This window comes from Aricia agestis, chromosome 18 (assembly GCF_905147365.1).
Source record: "Aricia agestis chromosome 18, ilAriAges1.1, whole genome shotgun sequence".
Classification (NCBI taxonomy): domain Eukaryota; kingdom Metazoa; phylum Arthropoda; class Insecta; order Lepidoptera; family Lycaenidae; genus Aricia; species Aricia agestis.
This window is the reverse complement of record NC_056423.1, coordinates 1,935,086-1,953,953: the sequence shown is the minus strand read 5'-3', so window position 1 is coordinate 1,953,953 and position 18,868 is coordinate 1,935,086. Positions and strand designations below refer to the sequence as shown.

General features: G+C 35.2%; 1 protein-coding gene across 1 annotated transcript in view; it reads right to left on the bottom strand.

Moving 5' to 3' along the window:
* Positions 1 to 17,227: 17,227 nt before the first annotated feature.
* LOC121736000 overlaps positions 17,228 to 18,868 on the bottom strand; it is a 125,168-nt gene continuing 123,527 nt past the window's right edge. Inside the window, exon 3 of the mRNA XM_042127016.1 lies at positions 17,228 to 17,584. Coding sequence (XP_041982950.1) covers positions 17,441 to 17,584 — 144 coding nt within the window. The 3' untranslated portion in view covers positions 17,228 to 17,440. The remainder of the gene's footprint in view (positions 17,585 to 18,868) is intronic.

Below are 18,868 nucleotides of genomic sequence, written 5' to 3'. Positions count from 1 at the left end.
ATACGGGTGTAACAAAACAGTAATAATACTGGGGAAACACGTCATGCTGGGGTGCTTGCCAATTACAAATTATTAGTAATCACTAATCACTAATCACAAACAGAAGCTCTTACAGCGCTGCGACTTTCAAAGTGAACTCTATGACAATTGACAAGGTGTAATAAAACTAAGGGGGCGTCCACAAATTACGTGAAGTGTTTAAGGAGGGAGGGGGTCGAGTCAATTCTCATCTAATCTTACGTTGGGGAGGGGGTCTCGACAAATCTCACGTAATTTTTTTTCTCATTGTTACAAAAAAATATAAGTAAGTAGCTATTTTGGTGCATTAATTCATTAAGATTGTACCTATACTTAAGATTTAATCGAAAGCGTAATCGTAAGCCGATTAAGATGATTCACTAATTCGTTCGAAAGAAAATAGTTAATTTCATTCATACTTCGACGAAATCTAAGTACTGACTGTCAAACAATCCAACGCTTTTACGTAAGAAACCTACATTTTGAAAAATCTGACGTGAGATTGGGGGGTGGGGGAGGGAGGGTCAGAAAATTTAAAAAAAAAAACGTACCGACCGACACTCGGGCGACACAGCGAACCCTTCATGAATATGACGGAACGACGTCCGTCGGGCCCGCTAGTTATTAATAAAAAGCCGTCGAATATCTCACCAAATCTTCTTGATCCCTCAAGGTTATTAGCGCGACAATATTAATACCTCCATAATAAAGTTCCACCCTAACCTAATCCCCTCATTTGTAAATAATGATTTGTCTCTGAGCTTGCGATTGTGGTGTTGGTTATAATTGAAACGATGAAAGTTGAAAATGTAAATATCTAAAATATATTTTTTCCACAAAAAAAAAAGTTACAAAAAAAGGGTCCAAAATACCGGCCTTACTTTATTTAGAGGCAGTTCCTTTTAATATTACATATATGTATAATATCCGTACCAACGCCTACAACTCTACAAGGCGCAGGTTCGGCGGGCATATTTTTCTCATCTCTGGGCAGGGGCGCCAAAAAACTAACTGCTCCCTCTGGACCGTATCCAACAAAGGGCCGCTCAAATTGTTGACTGCCTAGTGTTTCAAACAGCTTGTAAAATGTACCCTTTGATGGAATTACGCCGAGATGTAGCTTCACTCTGCATCCTCTATCGGTTGTATCACGGCCCACGGGGAGTGCTCTGAGGAATCGTTCGCAATCATACCTTAACTTGCTGCCGCGCACTATAAAACTCTGGAATGAACAGTCACCAGCAGTATTTCCGGACCTATACGACCTGCAAACCTTCAAGAAGAGAGCGTATTCCCTCTTAAAAGGCCGGCAACGCACCTGCAGCTCTGCGATTGCGAGTGTCCATGGGCGACAGTAGTTGCTTTCCATCAGGTGACAAATTTGCTCGTTTGCCCCCTTATTTCATAAAAAACAGCTAAACATAATAATAATAGTGATATTACACCCCACTTGGCCCAGTAGTACCTAAAATTAGCAGCTAGATGTCTGTCAGTACGAATATCGACGTTAAGAACATTAAAATAACATTCATATCAGCGCGCCTTGTACAGTGGCTGTTACGCGCTCGCCGCGTGCCTTGATAATAGAAAATAAGAGTAAAAACCTTTTGTTTTTAGTATTACACAAATCAAATATATCAAATCGTTTAACTTAGGTTACGACACATATACTAATTTTTTGTTTTTTCTAGAAAGTGTGTAATTTAGCCATAAAATGATTTTATTATGAAAAACAGCGATAAAACAGTCATCTTTGAGATTTTTTTCTATCGAGCAGAATTTTTCAAATTGGGTACTGATATACCTTTGCGTATAGGAAATTTTCTCAATTTTAAAACGGTACTTATGTTATACTTAATTAATGACATTTCCTTTACTAAAAACGTGTTTTAAAAAACCCATTTTATGTAGTTGCAACAACCACAGCGCCTTTTAAACTAGAATTTCTATTCATTGCACCGATTTTCCGGGAAATGGACAATAGGATTTTGTTGATCCTATTGTCCATTTCCTGGACTAAGAGTATATACCCGACTTTTATCAAGATCGGTTCAGAGTTTAGGCTTAATGAGGTAGGTAACAGATATGAGATAACCAACTGGACGTTCCGCGCGCGTAAATTAGATAGGTATGGATTTCACAAACAAATCAGTCCACAAAAAATAGCCTATGATCCTTCACGTGGTCTACTTCTTATCTGTGTCAGATAACAGAAAAATTGTTCTAGTAGTTCGTGAGATAATCACTTTCAAATAATTTCCCCCGTTGTTTCTTTGCTCGTATTAGTCTTAGCGTGATAAAATATAGCCTATAGCCTTCCTCAATAAATGGGCTATCTAACACTGAAATAATTTTTCAAATCGGACCAGCAGTTCCTGAGATTAGCGCGTTCATACAACACATACAAACAAACTCTTTTGTTTTATAATAGTCAGTATAGAATTGTAATTTTTGTTTTTTGACCATAAACTCATCCTTACCATCACAACTCCTGTAATTTACTAGCCACCGCGTTTAACTAGGCAAATAGGGAAGAAAATTAAAAAAAGATTTACCAATAACCCGTATAGGCTATGGGGTATAATTTACCACACGTGATCCCTAATTATACTATAGGACGCCGTGCGTTTTGTAAGTTAACCGATGGGGTCTGGTGTACCCTTTGGGAAAGGATTTTGTAATTAAAATTTGGAATGGGATTTTTGCTAGCTCGCTGAGGAGACGGAACAGATTTTGCTGCGGTAAAATGGTTATAATTATTGGCAATTTTCCGCTTGATAAACGAACTTCACAACGCAACTGAGTTGCGGGCAACATCTAGTGATGGTAGAAATGCGAAAGACTATAATAACTAATAAGTATATTATATCTGTCAATTTTTCACGTAACTACTAAAAATATTTTTGGTGATTATGAAGTTTTTTTGGGTTCTAGAAAAGGAAGGATAGTATTAATCGCGAAAGAACATTTCTATATTTTTTAAATTGTTATTTTAACTCAATTATTTTAATTAATTTAATACGTTTATTTTTTACAATCGCTTAAGTCTTTCGTTACTCTAATGGGGTATAAATGACCCACGTTACATAATCGGGAAAGCTGTATTTAGATTTTCCGAGTAACAAAAGACGTTAGCGTCGGAGTCATTTATCAAAACTTTTGTTCGCAGTGACATGATCGATTGTGTTAGTCGCTTGTGTGGTCACTGGATACAGTACTCATCATCATCAGTCGGATAGTAGTTTGAGAAGTTGTATGTTTGTGTATTGATACTGTAACGTTACAAAACTTTTCACAAACTTTGTGAGAAGTTTTGTAACGTTACAGCATCAATACTTACATTTATGTTAGACTAGATGACGCCCGCAACTCCGTTGCTCCAAAATTCGTTTATCGAGCGCGAACCGTACATTTTTCCAGGATAAAAAGTATTCTATGTCCTTTCCCGAGACTCAAAGTATATCTATACCAAATTCCAGTAAAATCGGCTCAGCGGTTTTGACGTGAAGAGGTAACAGACAGATAGACAGACACACTTTCGCATTTATATAATATAATTATGGATAGATACCCTTTACTGTACCACATTACTACTACCGTACATTTTTCACGTATAAGATGTCAAATGTTCTTGGGACTTGAAGTATTTGCATACCCTGAACTTCCAAGCGTGAAGCTGTAGGAGATGGACAAGCAGATAAAAATGACATACTTTTGCATTTATAAGTATAGACTAGAAGGGAACAAAATACTAAATACAGAAAGACATTTTCTACCAACTACGGAACCCTAAAATCGATAGCGTCACAAAGTCTCCCGCAAAACCTAGACGTTAGGCACTAAGATGACCTGAACATTTATCACTCTTTTTGTGGCTCAATACTTTTTGTGTGGAAGATTAAATTTCGAACCACCATTAATATCTGCCGCCAATTTGTGAAGACCTCCCTCACCTCCCCCGCCTCGTACATCAATAGATCTCCTCCACGTCACACGTTTATTTGCAGAGCTCAATGTATTCTGGTCTGTCTTTTATTTTGTTTCCGTCTACTGATTATGATTTTTGCGAAGGAAAATTGATGTGGAATGAATTGATTTTTGAGGACACGCCCGCTTATTTTTTTATATGATTCCGGGTCTGGTAGACCTTTTTTTGCGTATCAGTTTAAATTTGTTTGTGTTTTTTATGGTGCATGTGGTAGCATTTTAGATTAAGATGTCAGAAAAAGATATATAAATATCAGAAATCAAATAATCTACACTTGCACAATATTATGAACTAGATGACTATGTTGCGACAAAATTCGTTATCGCGTGGGAACCGTTAATTTTTCCAAGATAAAAATTCTTCTAAGTATGTCCTTTCTTGGTACTCAAAGTATCTCCATTCCGAAATTCAGCAAGATCGGTTAGGTGGTTTAGCATTTGCAGTATTAGTTTAGATTTCTAAGGTTATTATTAACTCAACAATATTGACACAAATTAAATTTCAGTTGCTTCGAATCTAAATAAGATGCAAAATAAGACAAACGAATAATTATTCTAAGCAAACGACTCACAGCACATTACATATTCACTGGCTATTATCTAAGCCCACAAATTACATAACAATACGTGGATCGTATAACACCCTCTATTTGTCCATCAGTCCCACGTCATCAACACGCTGTATACGAACAACGACAATACTAGAAATTATCGTCGCACTCACCACTGTTTTCTAAATTGCTTCCCATTGTTTGATAACCAACAAACAATTTTTGGTTTGTTATATTTAAAGAAAACGACGTGCTACCCATAAAAAATTTAATACAACGCAATAAAGAACATTTTCGTGCAAACCAGACGAAACATATTCATGTCAAAGGAATTCAAAATTCAAACGTTCGATATAATGACAGTTAATACGATCAATCTATGGGGAGCTCGTCGTGCGCACAAAATCCAATGCGGAGGGGTCACTTTAAATTGGTCGCGTTTTCAATATGGCGTCTTTAGGTCTTGACACGTGCTGGTCACGTGAGGTGGTGGAAATCAAAGCGTTGGTCCGGAATGAGCCCTTAAATATGGTCATTAGGAGGTTTTGATATGCATTGTGTTTTTATTTTTTTAAAGGTATCGTATGTCAGGACTTAGGATTACGCTTCAGTTTACATGTTAATAGAAGACTAAAATCATATTTATACCGATCAATGATTATTGCGGTCTGAATGACTCGCTAGCATTTAATACGTACGCGTAAAAACCCATGAACATAGTAAAGTTAAATGCAAAGATTATTTTATAAAAACCGGCCAAGTGCGAGTCGGACTCGCGCACCGAGGGTTCCGTACAAACCTGCAAGGTTTACAAAGTTCGTTCACCAAAACATCGGGATTGAATGACGATGAGTGAGGTCGTCTTTGCCGTTTGTTGCCCTCCCCATACATACTCGTAGTATAATAACTCGCGGTCATTGCTGTAACTACAATTATGTTTATAATCACAATTTTTTTGGTGGTATAACTACTTAAAATTTTAAGCTTTTCGGAATTTTTCTGTTACCTGTGCTGTAAGCTATTGCTTCTTACCAAATTTCGAGATTCTATGTCAACGGGAAGTGGTCTTTAGGTTTTAATTCCCTTGCGTGTAGTTGCGAGTTTCAAAATATGCGGTATCAATGGTTGTACTTTTGCGTTTTGCGTTTTTGCGTTGACTTAGAATTTTTTTTTTCACGGGTTAAAGGCAATTAGATCTAAGTATTTGATATGAATTTCAACTTGATAGCTCTACGCGTTCATGAGGAAAAAAGTAATAAGTTTATATTTATTAAAAAATATATATTTTGTAATGTAACTAAAAATTTAAGGTTTTCGGAATTTTTCCTTTATGTGTGCTATAAAACGTTGCTTCATGCCAAATTTAAAGATTCTAGGTCGACTGGAAGTACCCTTTAGGTTTTGATTCCCTTGCGAGTACTTGCGAGTTTCAAAATATGCAGCTTAAATTGCTGTTTCTTTTGATTGCGTTGACATAGAAGTTTGATTTTGTTACAGCTTAAAGGTATTATAGACCTGAGTATTTGGTATGAATTTCAATTTAATACCTCTACGCGTTTATGAGGAAATGGGTAGTAAGTTTAAAATTATTAAAAAAAAATATATTATGTGATGTAACTAAAAATTTATGGTTTTCGTAATTTTTCCTTTATCTATGCTATAAGACGTTGCTTCGTACCAAATTTCAAGATTCTGAGTTCACGGGAAGCACCCTGTAGGTTTTGATTCCCTTGCAAGTGTCGAAAATTTGCGGCATAAACGGCTGTATCTTTTGATTGCGTTGGCTTAGAAGTTTGATTTTTTCACAGCTTCAAGGGACAGTAGACCTGAGTAATTGATATAAATTTCAGCTTCATACCTCCACGCGTTCCTGAGAAAAAGGGTCTTGACAGACGGACAGACGGACAACAAAGTGATCCTATAAGGGTTCCGTTTTTTCCTTTTGAGGTACGGAACCCTAAAAATACCAAGACCCCAAAAAACTTTTTGTATAATATTGTTATGACTATAATAATATTATGCACCATAATATTCAACTTCTAAAGATTATGAAAAGTGCATCATGCCACCTTTTTCGAGATAAGATTAAAATTAATTAATTAATATTATAGTCTTATCAAATTTAATCCAATATTTTTTAATAAAATATTAATAACCTGTCAGAATATTGGAGGCATCCTGTGGTTTTTTACAAAAGGGCTAATTTCTGGTCACGTGGCTTGGGTTTTTTAAAAGTCATCCCTTGTGAGAATTTTTTAATGAATGGGTGAAATCGACCGTTTAATATGACGGAAATATTGCTCATATCACTGCGAAATTAGTGAGTGAATATCAATTAATGGATAATTAATAAAAAGGAATAATTAAACCGTGAGAGAGCCACACTAACGGTGAACGGCAGCGCTCAAAGAGATATCACTTAAGTATCTTTTATTTTCATTACGAGACGTTAAATGATGACTTGGACACAAAATGTGTTAACCTAAGAGCCAGCGACAGCCTGACTTTTTTTTTATAAAATAAGGGGGCAAACGAGCAAACAGGTTACCTGATGGAAAGCAACATCCGTCATCCATGGACACTCGCAGCATCAGAAGAGCTGCAGATGCGTTGCCGGCCTTTTAAGAGGTAATAGGGGAGGGTAGGGTAGGGAATAGGGGAGGGTAGGGAAGGAAATAGGGGAGGGAAGGGAAGGGAAAAGTGTAGGGGATTGGGCCTCCGGTAAACTCACTCACTCGGCGAAACACAACGCAAGCGCTGTTTCACGCCGGTTTTCTGTGAGCCCGTGGTATTTCTCCAGTCGAGCCGGCCCATTCGTGCCGTGGCTCTCCCACGTTAACTTGACTTTTTTCATAATTTTATAAAAGCGGTAAGCTTTCCTCTTTATGACCCAGAGGTAATGCTAAGTACTCACATACGGTTTTGCTCGATCGAGCTATAACGTCGAGCAAAACCCGCGGCTCGGGTTTTCGTCCACACATTCAGCATTGCTCGATAGTTTTATTCTAAATCGATATATTTAATTCCATCAAGCCGGCTCGATGCGAGCCTTCGAGCTGTCAGTTTTGCTGTCCATACAGTAATTATTACTCGATTTGGAGTAAAACTATCGAGCAAAACCTGCTCTTGAAAAATGAGTACTTAGCATAAGAGCGACCAGCAACCATGGAGTTTCGGTCGCGGATACTTGAGGTTAGACTTTAGGTGGTATCTGAAGGTCTACCTGGTCTTCGATAAAGAGTAAAGTTCTTTATCTCATTTTCTTCGGAGTAACTGTAGAAATCTCGTCTGCCACTGCCCCATATTTTTGACAGTCGCTTCCCACCACCCGACACCATCAAAGTTTACCAGAAAGCTTATGTGTCTGGCAGTGGAAAGCTACTGTCAAAAAAAACTTGAGAGGTGTCGAGGGACACCCGAATGGAAAGAAATTATAAAAAAAACCCGCCATATAAGAATGGTAGAATTTAAAATTTTCCGCCAGTTGACGTCATCGCGACATCAACGACCTCGCAGATACTCAATAAGTGTCGGTCAAAAAGTGTCGTTACTATACTTTTTCCGACTAGCCCCCTTTCGCAACGCGCGATAAGGAACTTCTTGACAAAATTTCTGACAGTAGAAGAAATTCCTTGTTGTGAAATAATCTTGATTAGTAAGGACTAAGGGCTACTGTGTAATTAGTATTTTTGGAAATAATTTCAACAACCCTTCTTTCATTAATTCAGCCTTTTTCATAACCGTAGATCAGACAACGCAGAGGTCCAACTCCCAATTAGTGGGTAAAAAACGTAATATGTTCTGTTTACATAAATTACGCGGTAATATCTACCCCACTGGACATTAGCATTGATATTGAATGTCCGCTCTGATGGGATGCAGGGTGGTCATAGAGTAGTTGTGTGCAGGTACAGAGAGACTTGTCTATAAAATCATTGAGAATTTTCATGCAGTAATATACCTTCAAATTCAGCTCTACATAGGTAATTTAGATGATTTAATATTATGAATCATGATTAATTTTGATGAATAACCTTGTGTTGAAGTTCTGTGCTACTAGATTCTATATTGAAATTGACATTTGGGTTAAACACGAATAGTTGAGTGACTCTGTGACAATCATCATGACTGACTGACTTTACAATATATATGCACCTTTTGATTTTCTATTGTTTCTACAGCAAACAATACCTTGCATAAATGATAAAAGCATTGAGAAATGTGAACACAAAAGTGTGGACAGTGTGGTGCCGTGCATAAACTTTTTTGTGGGCCTCAAAAAAAAACAAGGAGTGTTTATTACGCACAGGTATGTTACATACATTCCTTGCTGTGGTCTATAGGCCCAAAATTGTAAAGTAATTATAGCCTAAAATCGGAGTGTAGGTCGACCTCCGACGATCTCCGTTTAGTTGCGGGTCCATGTTGGATGCGAGTAGCAGGAGATCGGTCATCTTGGCGTTCATTGAGAGAGGCATATGGCCAGCAGTGGACGAATATAGGCTGATATGATGATGATATAGCCTCAGAGATATTTAATTAATAACACTTTATACTTAAACTTAATAACGAAATCTTGAAAAAAAAATTTACACAACTGTTAAACTCATTATTAATGAGGGCGTAGCTCTTAGTCCAAATTGGGAGCATTAATATTTATTGTAAGTATTTAATTTTAATATCTAACTAAACCTGAATTTTAAGTTTTATACTAACCAATGGACCATCGTAGTGTGAAATGAAAACACGTCTTAATGTCTTGAGTGCAGCCGGCAAAGCTTGTGCGACTGTCGCCTCTACGTCCTCATCTTTGTCACACAATATTAAGGCTTCCATTTGGCTGTTTAAGTGATATTGCTGATGTCACTGCTGTGTTGACGTGGTGTTTAGACGTTATGTATGTAAATACATCGCACGCATGATTACTCCTGAAAGCTATGGAGTCATGTGACTGGCAGACATCCCAATATTCACTACCAGGGCTAAGTTTCATAATTATACCCAGACCCAGTATAGAATGTGATCGGGATGATATTATGTCATATGATGACGTCATAATATTATGTACAACTGACGGCTGAAAAGTAGCTTAGCTAAAATCGTACATTTTTCGAGTATCATAATATGTAAGGGACTCAAAATATCATCATTCCAAACAGCAAAATCAGTTCAGCGGTTTGGTCGTGAAGAGGTTATAGACAGATAGACAAATAGATAGATAGACAGACTGACAGACAGACAGACAGAATTTCGCATTTATAATATTAGTATGTAGTCAACTCTCCAGTATTTTTCCGTCACATCGTGTATGCCGAAACAACGCTTGCCGGATCAGCTACTATTTTTACAATATGTAAAGTTAAATTGATTATGACTGTACAAATTATTACCTATATAGACCTAGGTACAATGTTAACCTTCTCCGACGTGCGGTGGGGTCGTTTCGGCCCGCGCGTGTGAAGCAATAAAAAAGCCATCGCAGTGCTACCGAGTAATGAAGTAACACAACCCTTACATCGAGGGCGATTCTACAATATAAGGTGACTTGAAAAACAAAACAACGGGTTAAACTTCACCAATGCCGAAGTAAAATCGTATTACGAGGTACAAGTTGGAACGAGCGATACGTCGCAAGTCGAAACTGCAGAACACGTGTTACTTCATAGAATTTACTTCATAGAAATACATAGAAACCAGTAGTGTCGCGACGACACGTCGTCTGCCGCCGCTTCATCATGTCGCCCGCTGCCAAGTGCCAATTACCGGCGCCTTAAGTCTTGTCCTGAGTTCCAGATGACTTTAGATGTCAGGATGACTTTAGACGCGAATCGCGATTTTCACTTTACCCTAAAACAAAATCCCAGTAAAGCCCTGTAGAAATCAGTTTTGTCCTGGATACATAATTGTGCAACAAATTGGATATTATAATATTATTTAAAATATTTATTTATTCCAAATAATTATGTCTTATTGTGTATAAATTTTTTATTCTTCTAATTGCACCAAAAAACAAATATTTTATGCAATTACCAACCTTGGGCCAGCTTCGCTAGCCTTTTGGAATAAATCGCGCCTGACAGAATAACCCTTCAACGCGACCGCAACCCCAAAATCAAAAAAACAATATGTAACTTGCGTTTTCAATTTCATACCAATTTTGCATACAGACGTAACTTCGTTGTGTACAAGTGGTGTATCGTGACAAAAATTCGTGTAAACGCGTTCGTTTTTCACTTTTGTGTACCCGATATTTTGAAACGACATTGCAGTTTGAAGTGTTTTTGTGTTGTACGACTCCGTGTAAATTGTTTTTTGTTTTCGGACATTCCAAAATTAAAAAAAAACAATTATTTTATTTATTTATTTTAGGTATCTTAGAATCTTTACGAGACTTTCTAACATCATGAGTTGTAGTTGACTTTTTTTGAGACAATACTTTGTTTTTTTTTTTTTTTATGAAAGAAGGGGGCAAACGAGCAAACGGGTCACCTGATGGAAAGCAACTTCCGTCGCCCATGGACACTCGCAGCATCAGAAGAGCTGCAAGTGCGTTGCCGGCCTTTTAAGAGGGAATAGGGTAATAGGGGAGGGTAGGGAAGGGAAGGGAAGGGAATAGTTGAGGGTAGGGAAGGGAATAGGGTAGGGGTTAGGGGATTGGGCCTCCGGTAAACTCACTCACTCGGCAAAACACAGCGCAAGCGCTGTTTCATGCCGGTTTTCTGTGAGAACGTGGTATTTATCCGGTCGAGCCGGCCCATTCGTGCCGAAGCATGGCTCTCCCACGTAAAAGTATAATCATTTATTATACTTTTGATAACTCGACGCAGTTTAAAAAAATACTATTGTAGAGTTAAATATTTTTATCTAAGTAGATAAACAAAAAAGAATTTTAAATTTTGTTAGACTCATTAAAACTCGAAAACGGCTGAACCGATTTGGCTAATTTTTGTCTCGAAATATTCGTGGAAATCCAGAGGCTTAGAGATGCGAAGTTCACCGGGTCTCGATGACCCTGTAATACATATTTTATTTATTTAATATAAAAACGTATAATTAAATTGAATATGGATGGTACTTTAATAGTATGTTATCGCGTTCAGCTTTATCCTCTTATATAATAGATTAATAGATTCGCTAATAGTTTAATGGGCCAATAATTTCAATCCGCCATTCTATGTTCTGCCGTTTGCCTGCACTTACCAATTGATGTCAATTAGTGCTCGTTTATTATTCAATAATATTATGCACTGTATATGGAAATCGTGCCTCGGTATGCGAAATTTCGAACGCGAGGAATAAGGATTTTTCGAAAGAGTTATTGCTACCATAATAATATTATCATACCAAAAATATTTTTAAAAGAAAAATTTATTGGCAGCGTTTTGAACTTTATTTGGGATGGGTTAGTAAAATGCTAAAGAAAATACTGATGAACAGGAGACGATTTAAATCGTTTTAAAATTTAACTCTATGGATAAACCGCTCTATTTTTACCACACGGCGGAAAATGCCTATTTTTAATATTTCATTTCCAGCCTTGCCATTTTATATTTTTTTCAATTAACAGTGACTTTACAGTCCCAGTCTACGAGAATCGAGGTAGTAGGGGTAGAAAAGCGGATTCGGTTCATATGTTTAGTACATAAATAAGTAAATAACATATCTCGTCTTTGTTAAAAATAACACAGAAAATTAATGTTTATTAGGAAATTCTAAGTTAAACATTTTCCGACGATAGTCCGGACTATCGCGAATGCGTATCACCGATGGCCGGATAATCGAGTTTCCACTGTACCTAGTGTAAATAATCAAATCTCAAAGTCTCTAAAGGTAATAAATTATCACCCTGTACAACCCTACTACGCGACTACGCAAGTAGCAACTCGCAATATGCGAAAATCCAAACAAATGACATTCAAATTTGACATTACGTAAAAATCGGGACCCCGAAATTATCGAATCAATCTTGTCTATATGGAAATACGAATTTGACTTTCAAATAAATACTTTTTCCAACTAATAGTGCATGGATTGCATATGCAAAAATGCACGCATTGTGACATAGTTACGGGTGTCGGATTGACGATTGGTTTTTTGATGGATCGTATTGTCGATCGGATGACGGATGTGATTTAAATAAATTATTTTTGGGCGCCATTTTTTTGGAGTATTTTTTAGCTCTCCGGTCGAATTTTGCACGGTTGTGCATTTTAGGGTTGGTTTTTTATTTGTTTTTTTTTATTCCTCTTTTTAAAAATATTAAATTTTTTAAGAAGTTATGTTGAAAAAAAAAATGTATGACTCCTAAAGATACTGTGATGTCCCATCATGGATTAATAGGCAATAATAATCAACCGTTTTGTGTATGTGTGTGATATAATTATACGTAATATTAAGACGTGGTAGAATTACCATCTTGTATTATAGGGAGCTTAGGGGAATTATTCCAATCCAGTAATCCAATCCAGCGCTGGATTGTTACTGGAACAATGTGTACGGGTACTGATTACGGGTATGGATGCAATCCAGTGCATCCAGTGCCCGTTTACATTTTGCCAGTAGCAATTTATACGTGGGAGAGCCATGCTTCGGCACGAATGGGCCGGCTCGACCGGAGAAATACCACGTTCTCACAGAAAACGGGCGTGAAACAGCACTTGCGCTGTGTTTTGCCGAGTGAGTGAGTTTACCGGAGGCCCAATCCCCTACCCTAATCCCTTCCCTACCCTCCCCTATTCCCTTCCCTTCCCATCCCTACCCTCCCCTATTACCCTATTCCATAAGGCCGGCAACGCACCTAAGGCTCTTCTGATGCTGCGAGTGTCCATGGGCGACGGAAGTTGCTTTCCATCAGGTGACCCGTTTGCTCGTTTGCCCCCTTATTTCATTAAACAAAAAACTGGATTGGATTACTGGATTAAAATAATGTAAGCCGGTAATTGTAATAGAAAAGAAAGTTCTTTTAAGAACTCTTTATTACATCGTTCCAACTTAAATATGTGCCTCAGTTCTAAAGTATTATCCATCCAACTTAAATTGTGTTCGCCGAAGAGAGCTTTATTTGTAAGTGAGCACATTAAACTCAGGTGGGTGACTGTATGAGATATGGGTTAGAATTTAAACTTTAGATAATAGTTTTAGGGTTAGCCACTTTCAACTGTTTTTAACTTACTAGCACTTTACTCTGTTGTTTTACAACTTGCTGTTGTAATAGGTTTAGAACCAATGCTCGTCTTTGTTTCTAGGCACTATAAGGCTGCGTTTCCACCAGAGCTGAGCTAAGCTGCGTTGCGAGGAATGTGTTTTTAAGAACCAATAGAAACGCTACATTTGCCTGACTAAGTTCAGCGCAACGATTCTATTGGTTCATTTAAAACACATTCCTCGCAACACAACTTAGCTCATCTCGGGTGGAAACGCAGCCTAAGCCAATGAAAGCCCGTCTAATATGTTTTACTAAGAATTCCAAAGTCCGATTTCAAGTTCCAAATTCAACTGTTTGAATTGTTTTAAAAACGTGTCCAGGGTTAAAAAAAATAAAAACTCAACTTTTATTTATAAAAAAATTATATTATTATTTTTAAATAAAGAGTATAAAACATAAAAATGGCAGTTGACCGCTACATTCTTACACAAAGTTGGTATAATTCTAAAAAAATAAACCGTAAACTAATTTACAAAATATATTTTTAAGCTAAATATTTTTATAAATATACAGGCCGTTAAATCTATACCGTAACGCAAATAATTACAAGTCTGCCAATCTTATAGTAATTGACTTTGAAAATAATTTAGACTTGGTAATGAGATATTAAGACTAAAAATAATTACATTAATATTGCTTAGAATTCAATATTACAAAGATTACTATATGTTTCAGCAAAAGCATATTTTTTATATTATGAGAATGCACAAATTCACTGTGACTAGATGAAAAAAATATTTTATAGAAAAATAATCATTCTTCACAATATTTCAGGCAATAGTTTATTTTTTAATAACATTATTTTTAGTAACTTGCGTGAACATGGGTGTACCCAGGTAGGGGCAGGGGGGGCAGCCCTGGAAGATAAAATAAACGTCAATTTTCCTGGCAAGTGGGAATTAAAAACGTGTTACCTACTCTGCGCAAAATGAAGTGTTGGAAACAAAATATATTTTCAGTCAGATTGATCTATTTTCATGATTTTTAGACCGACTAACCCTAAAATCCTGGGTACGCCCATGTGCGTGAAGTTTCTGAAAGTAACTCAAGTTTCGTTTGCACATTCTCATAACATCTATACAATATTTTAGTTGTTAATAGTATTATTATATTTCGTGGAAATTTTAGAAATTTTCTACAATTATAAGAGAGCAATAAGCATACCAATTTCAATGTATTTACAAAACTCCCACCATGCTTTTTTACTTAGATTCAAGTGTAAAAAAATATAATTTACTGCAAAAAAACGTATTATTAATAATATTTGGAGAAAAGCGAAAAAAAAAAACGTTAATTTTACAAAGAATCTACAAAAGCATGTAAGAGTTTTTTAGAGATCATTACGAAAACTTTTTTCTATTTAATCATTCTTAAACAAATACCTACATATCACATTTGAACACATCCTTCTGTATATTTTCTTTTCATTTAATAACTAAAAATAAAACTAATTATAGCTACATGCCAACTAAACTTGTTCCCTTATCATTGATCCCGTAAAAATCATCAGCTCAGCAAATATGACGTTTTTAATTTTTTGAATAGCTAGTCAAAAATTGTGAAAAAAAGTGTTAGAAATACAAAAACATGTAGAAAATCAAAAAAATAGAGCCGATGAAAACATCACAACGTAAAAGCCTCAAAATCTTAAATACTATCTACACAAATCTAGCTGTAACTAAGTATAATACCTATTGTCAACAAAAAGTAACTGCAAAATTAGCGGTAACGAGTCCCATATTTTTACGGACTCTTATAATATATTAGATAATTTTAACTAGTATCAATATAAAAATTTAAAAAGCGAATAGACGGGACAAAAGATAATAATAAGTTAACAAAAAAAATCAGCAAGAAAAATGAAACTCTAGATAATAATTTACATTTTGCCGTTTACATTATATGAAGCCAAAAAAAGAACAATTAACCTATTTTTAGTTACATTATTGATGTAACCAATAAAAAATACTTTATTTACAATTTGATTACAGCTTAGAACTAAAGATCTTATGTGAGTTTGAAATTAAAATCTAGAGACTTTTTTGATAATCCAAGCTTGGCTCTTGGCTCATTCCATTGAGTTTTTTTTTTGGTTTGAATGTACATTTAAATAAAAAAAATATGAGATCCGTCGGTAGTGATAGTGAAAAAAGTTTTTTGGTTTTAAGTAGGTTTTTTTCTCAATGGACGTGTTTTTTTAGAAACACGTAGTAAAATGTAATTAAACAATTACTACGGTCTTAATCAACAAAACAATAAATAAGTACAAAATCTAATTATTCGTAGCTTCTTTTTTTTAAAACAGAAACATCGTAAAATCACGTAGTCCCACTTTTTTATTTTCCGTTAAGTTTTTGTGACTTTTTGGGCTAAATTAAGCTATTTTCGTTTAATGTTCTCAGGTTATGAGCCCTTTACCAAAAAAGTCTATACTAAGAATAAAAAAATAAAACTTTTCCATTACAAAAATAATATAATGAGATCAAACGATGATAAATTTTAGGCTGCTCTCTTTGGAACAATTTCTGGGGACACCATTTTTATTTTTAAATAAATTCTTAGCCGTTTTTTTATGATCCGGATTTTTTAAAGTTTAGTTTATTAATATTTTCCTACATTATAATAGTATGAGAGACCGCTACTTTTTACGGAATGTAATAAATAGTGAAGATGCAAATAATTAAGTCCACCATGTCTTTTGTAGAGCCTAGTGGACTTCACTTTATCAAAAATGTTATATTTCAATACAACACCAAAAGCAGAGTTTTGTAGATTAATATTATGTCCGTCACAGACATCCAGTTGAATCAGCTAGCCAACTGCCTCAACCCATTCACACATTTGAAAAGCGTACTACTTTTTTTCTAGACACCTAGACCCGTTAACTAAATAGTAAATACATATTAGGAGCATATCATAAACATTTTCACTTTTTTGAAGATTAGTCGCCATTTCAAATATTTCTTGACGTTACTTCACTAGAATAATAAAATTAACTTAGCAGCTGCTAAATATTTTTAGTGGTTCTTAATTATTTTGACAGTTTTTATGAAACTCATGAACGATCTAGGCATCAAGCTGACGGGCTAATTCTACTAGATGGCTGGGACATGTCTACATCATTTGTATATTTTTGCATAACGAGCTACTTTTAATTTAAATAGTTTTTATATTATGTAACATTATAATATTATAATTTTGTGCGTTAATTTTCAAAGTGTCTTACTTTTTTATTTATTTAGCCAACGTGATAATATTTTAGGATACACTTTTTATATTAGGAAGAAAATTTTACAATTGTTGTAATTAATATTCGCATAGATGTAGTACAAAATCATAATTTACTTTTCAGAGTAAAAACTCAAAGATGTTTTTTACAATAATTTGAATAGCAAAGCCAAAACATCCTTAGAATTATTACTAAGTCCACCAATACTAATAACTAAATAAAATTTGCAAAAAAAATGTTTACCAATTACATAGCAGTATGAAAAATAATAAAATATCTTTGCATACATAAAATTCTTTTTACAATTCGTTAAATCGTTTAACGAATTTAAAAATTAAAATACGATTACATTGTCACTTATAATAATTATTTTACAGCGGCGTACTTGGGAATAATATTTATTATTCTGGCACGCTCAGGCGAATTATGGCATTTTATGTACATTATTATTCACCGTTTATTACAAAATAGTTTCCAGCCCACCATGAAGAGGACTGCTGTGCATATGGATCCGGAGAGCTTGTCTGGAATGATGGAGGAGAGAAGAGAAGATTCTGTCTTCTCGTCGTACCGCTCAGGAGGTGCCGCGTCTGTCTGGAAAGGAGGAATTTTATTATTATTATTATTGTAGGGTAAGAATAAATAATTTATTACTTAGGTCTTAAGGGATTTATTTTTAGAAGCCTATTTTGTTGCAATAAAAACTATCTTATCTTCTTTCTTGTAACTTCACTCAAAGTAACTCTAACTAGCCTAGTAAGAAGTAACCAAGTTTTACGTTTTCAAGTAACCAGGTTTAAAAGTATACCATGGCCTAATGGCAATAATAAAATAGCACCATCTACGTCAATGTCAAAATGATCCGAAACACCTTCGAAGTGAAGCTGGAAAGGAGGCTATAAGAAGAAGAAGTGGTCGAGCTATTATGACAAAAAGATTTTGCCACAACAACAGTGATGATGATTGTATAGTAGACGAATACAGTTGTATTGTAATACATTTCGCGAGCAATAAACTTAACTCTATAACAGCAGCGCTATAAGAGTATTTCTAACTAAAACGCTTTACTTGGAAGCACTTTTTATAGATATTAATAAAACAATGCCCTCGTAAACTTTATACGTGAGTTTCGCAGACGTTTAGCTGCTACGATACGACTACGATGTAATAAGAATAATAAAGGCGTTCTGACTTCTGAGTAATAAATTACATAAATATTAAGTTTCGTTATAAATATTAATATTAAGTAAATGTGTTAATTATGACTTTTAACTAGTTTTATTAAGGAAAATAACGTTAGAAAAGATTGGAAGTCAAAATAAAATTGTAAAAAAAGCAAGCAAGCTATTACCAGAGAAAAACTAATATGAAACATTTGGTGTAACATAAATTATATTAAAAGTTCTACGATTTTCCAAATAAATTTCTAACATTTATATTAAAAAGTCTTGTTTTAAACTCAGTTTTCAGGTTTCAGCACATAAAAGTGTAGAGAACAAAATAAACATAAAATCGTGTCGTTAAACAGTCGTATAGTCTAAATTGTCCATTCGAGTGAGTGATACACTTGACTGTTTTATTGTAAAGATAATTTAAATGGTGCTTTTATTTGTGGGGGGTGGGGGGTTCCGCATGTGTTACGATTCGATTCCCAGTCAATACCGTTTTATTGGTTTTGTAATACAATGTATTTTGGAATATTGGAAGTCTTTTTTGCTGTTTCATAATATTAGATTTGGCATTTCCAGAGGTTTTTTTTGAGGAAACATTTTGCGTCGGATTCGGATTGTAAATAATATTTCACATTTATGCCTTTAACGTTTTTTTTTTTTAATTTGAGGTCTATAAACAAACTCTTCTGTAACAGAAGATTAACAG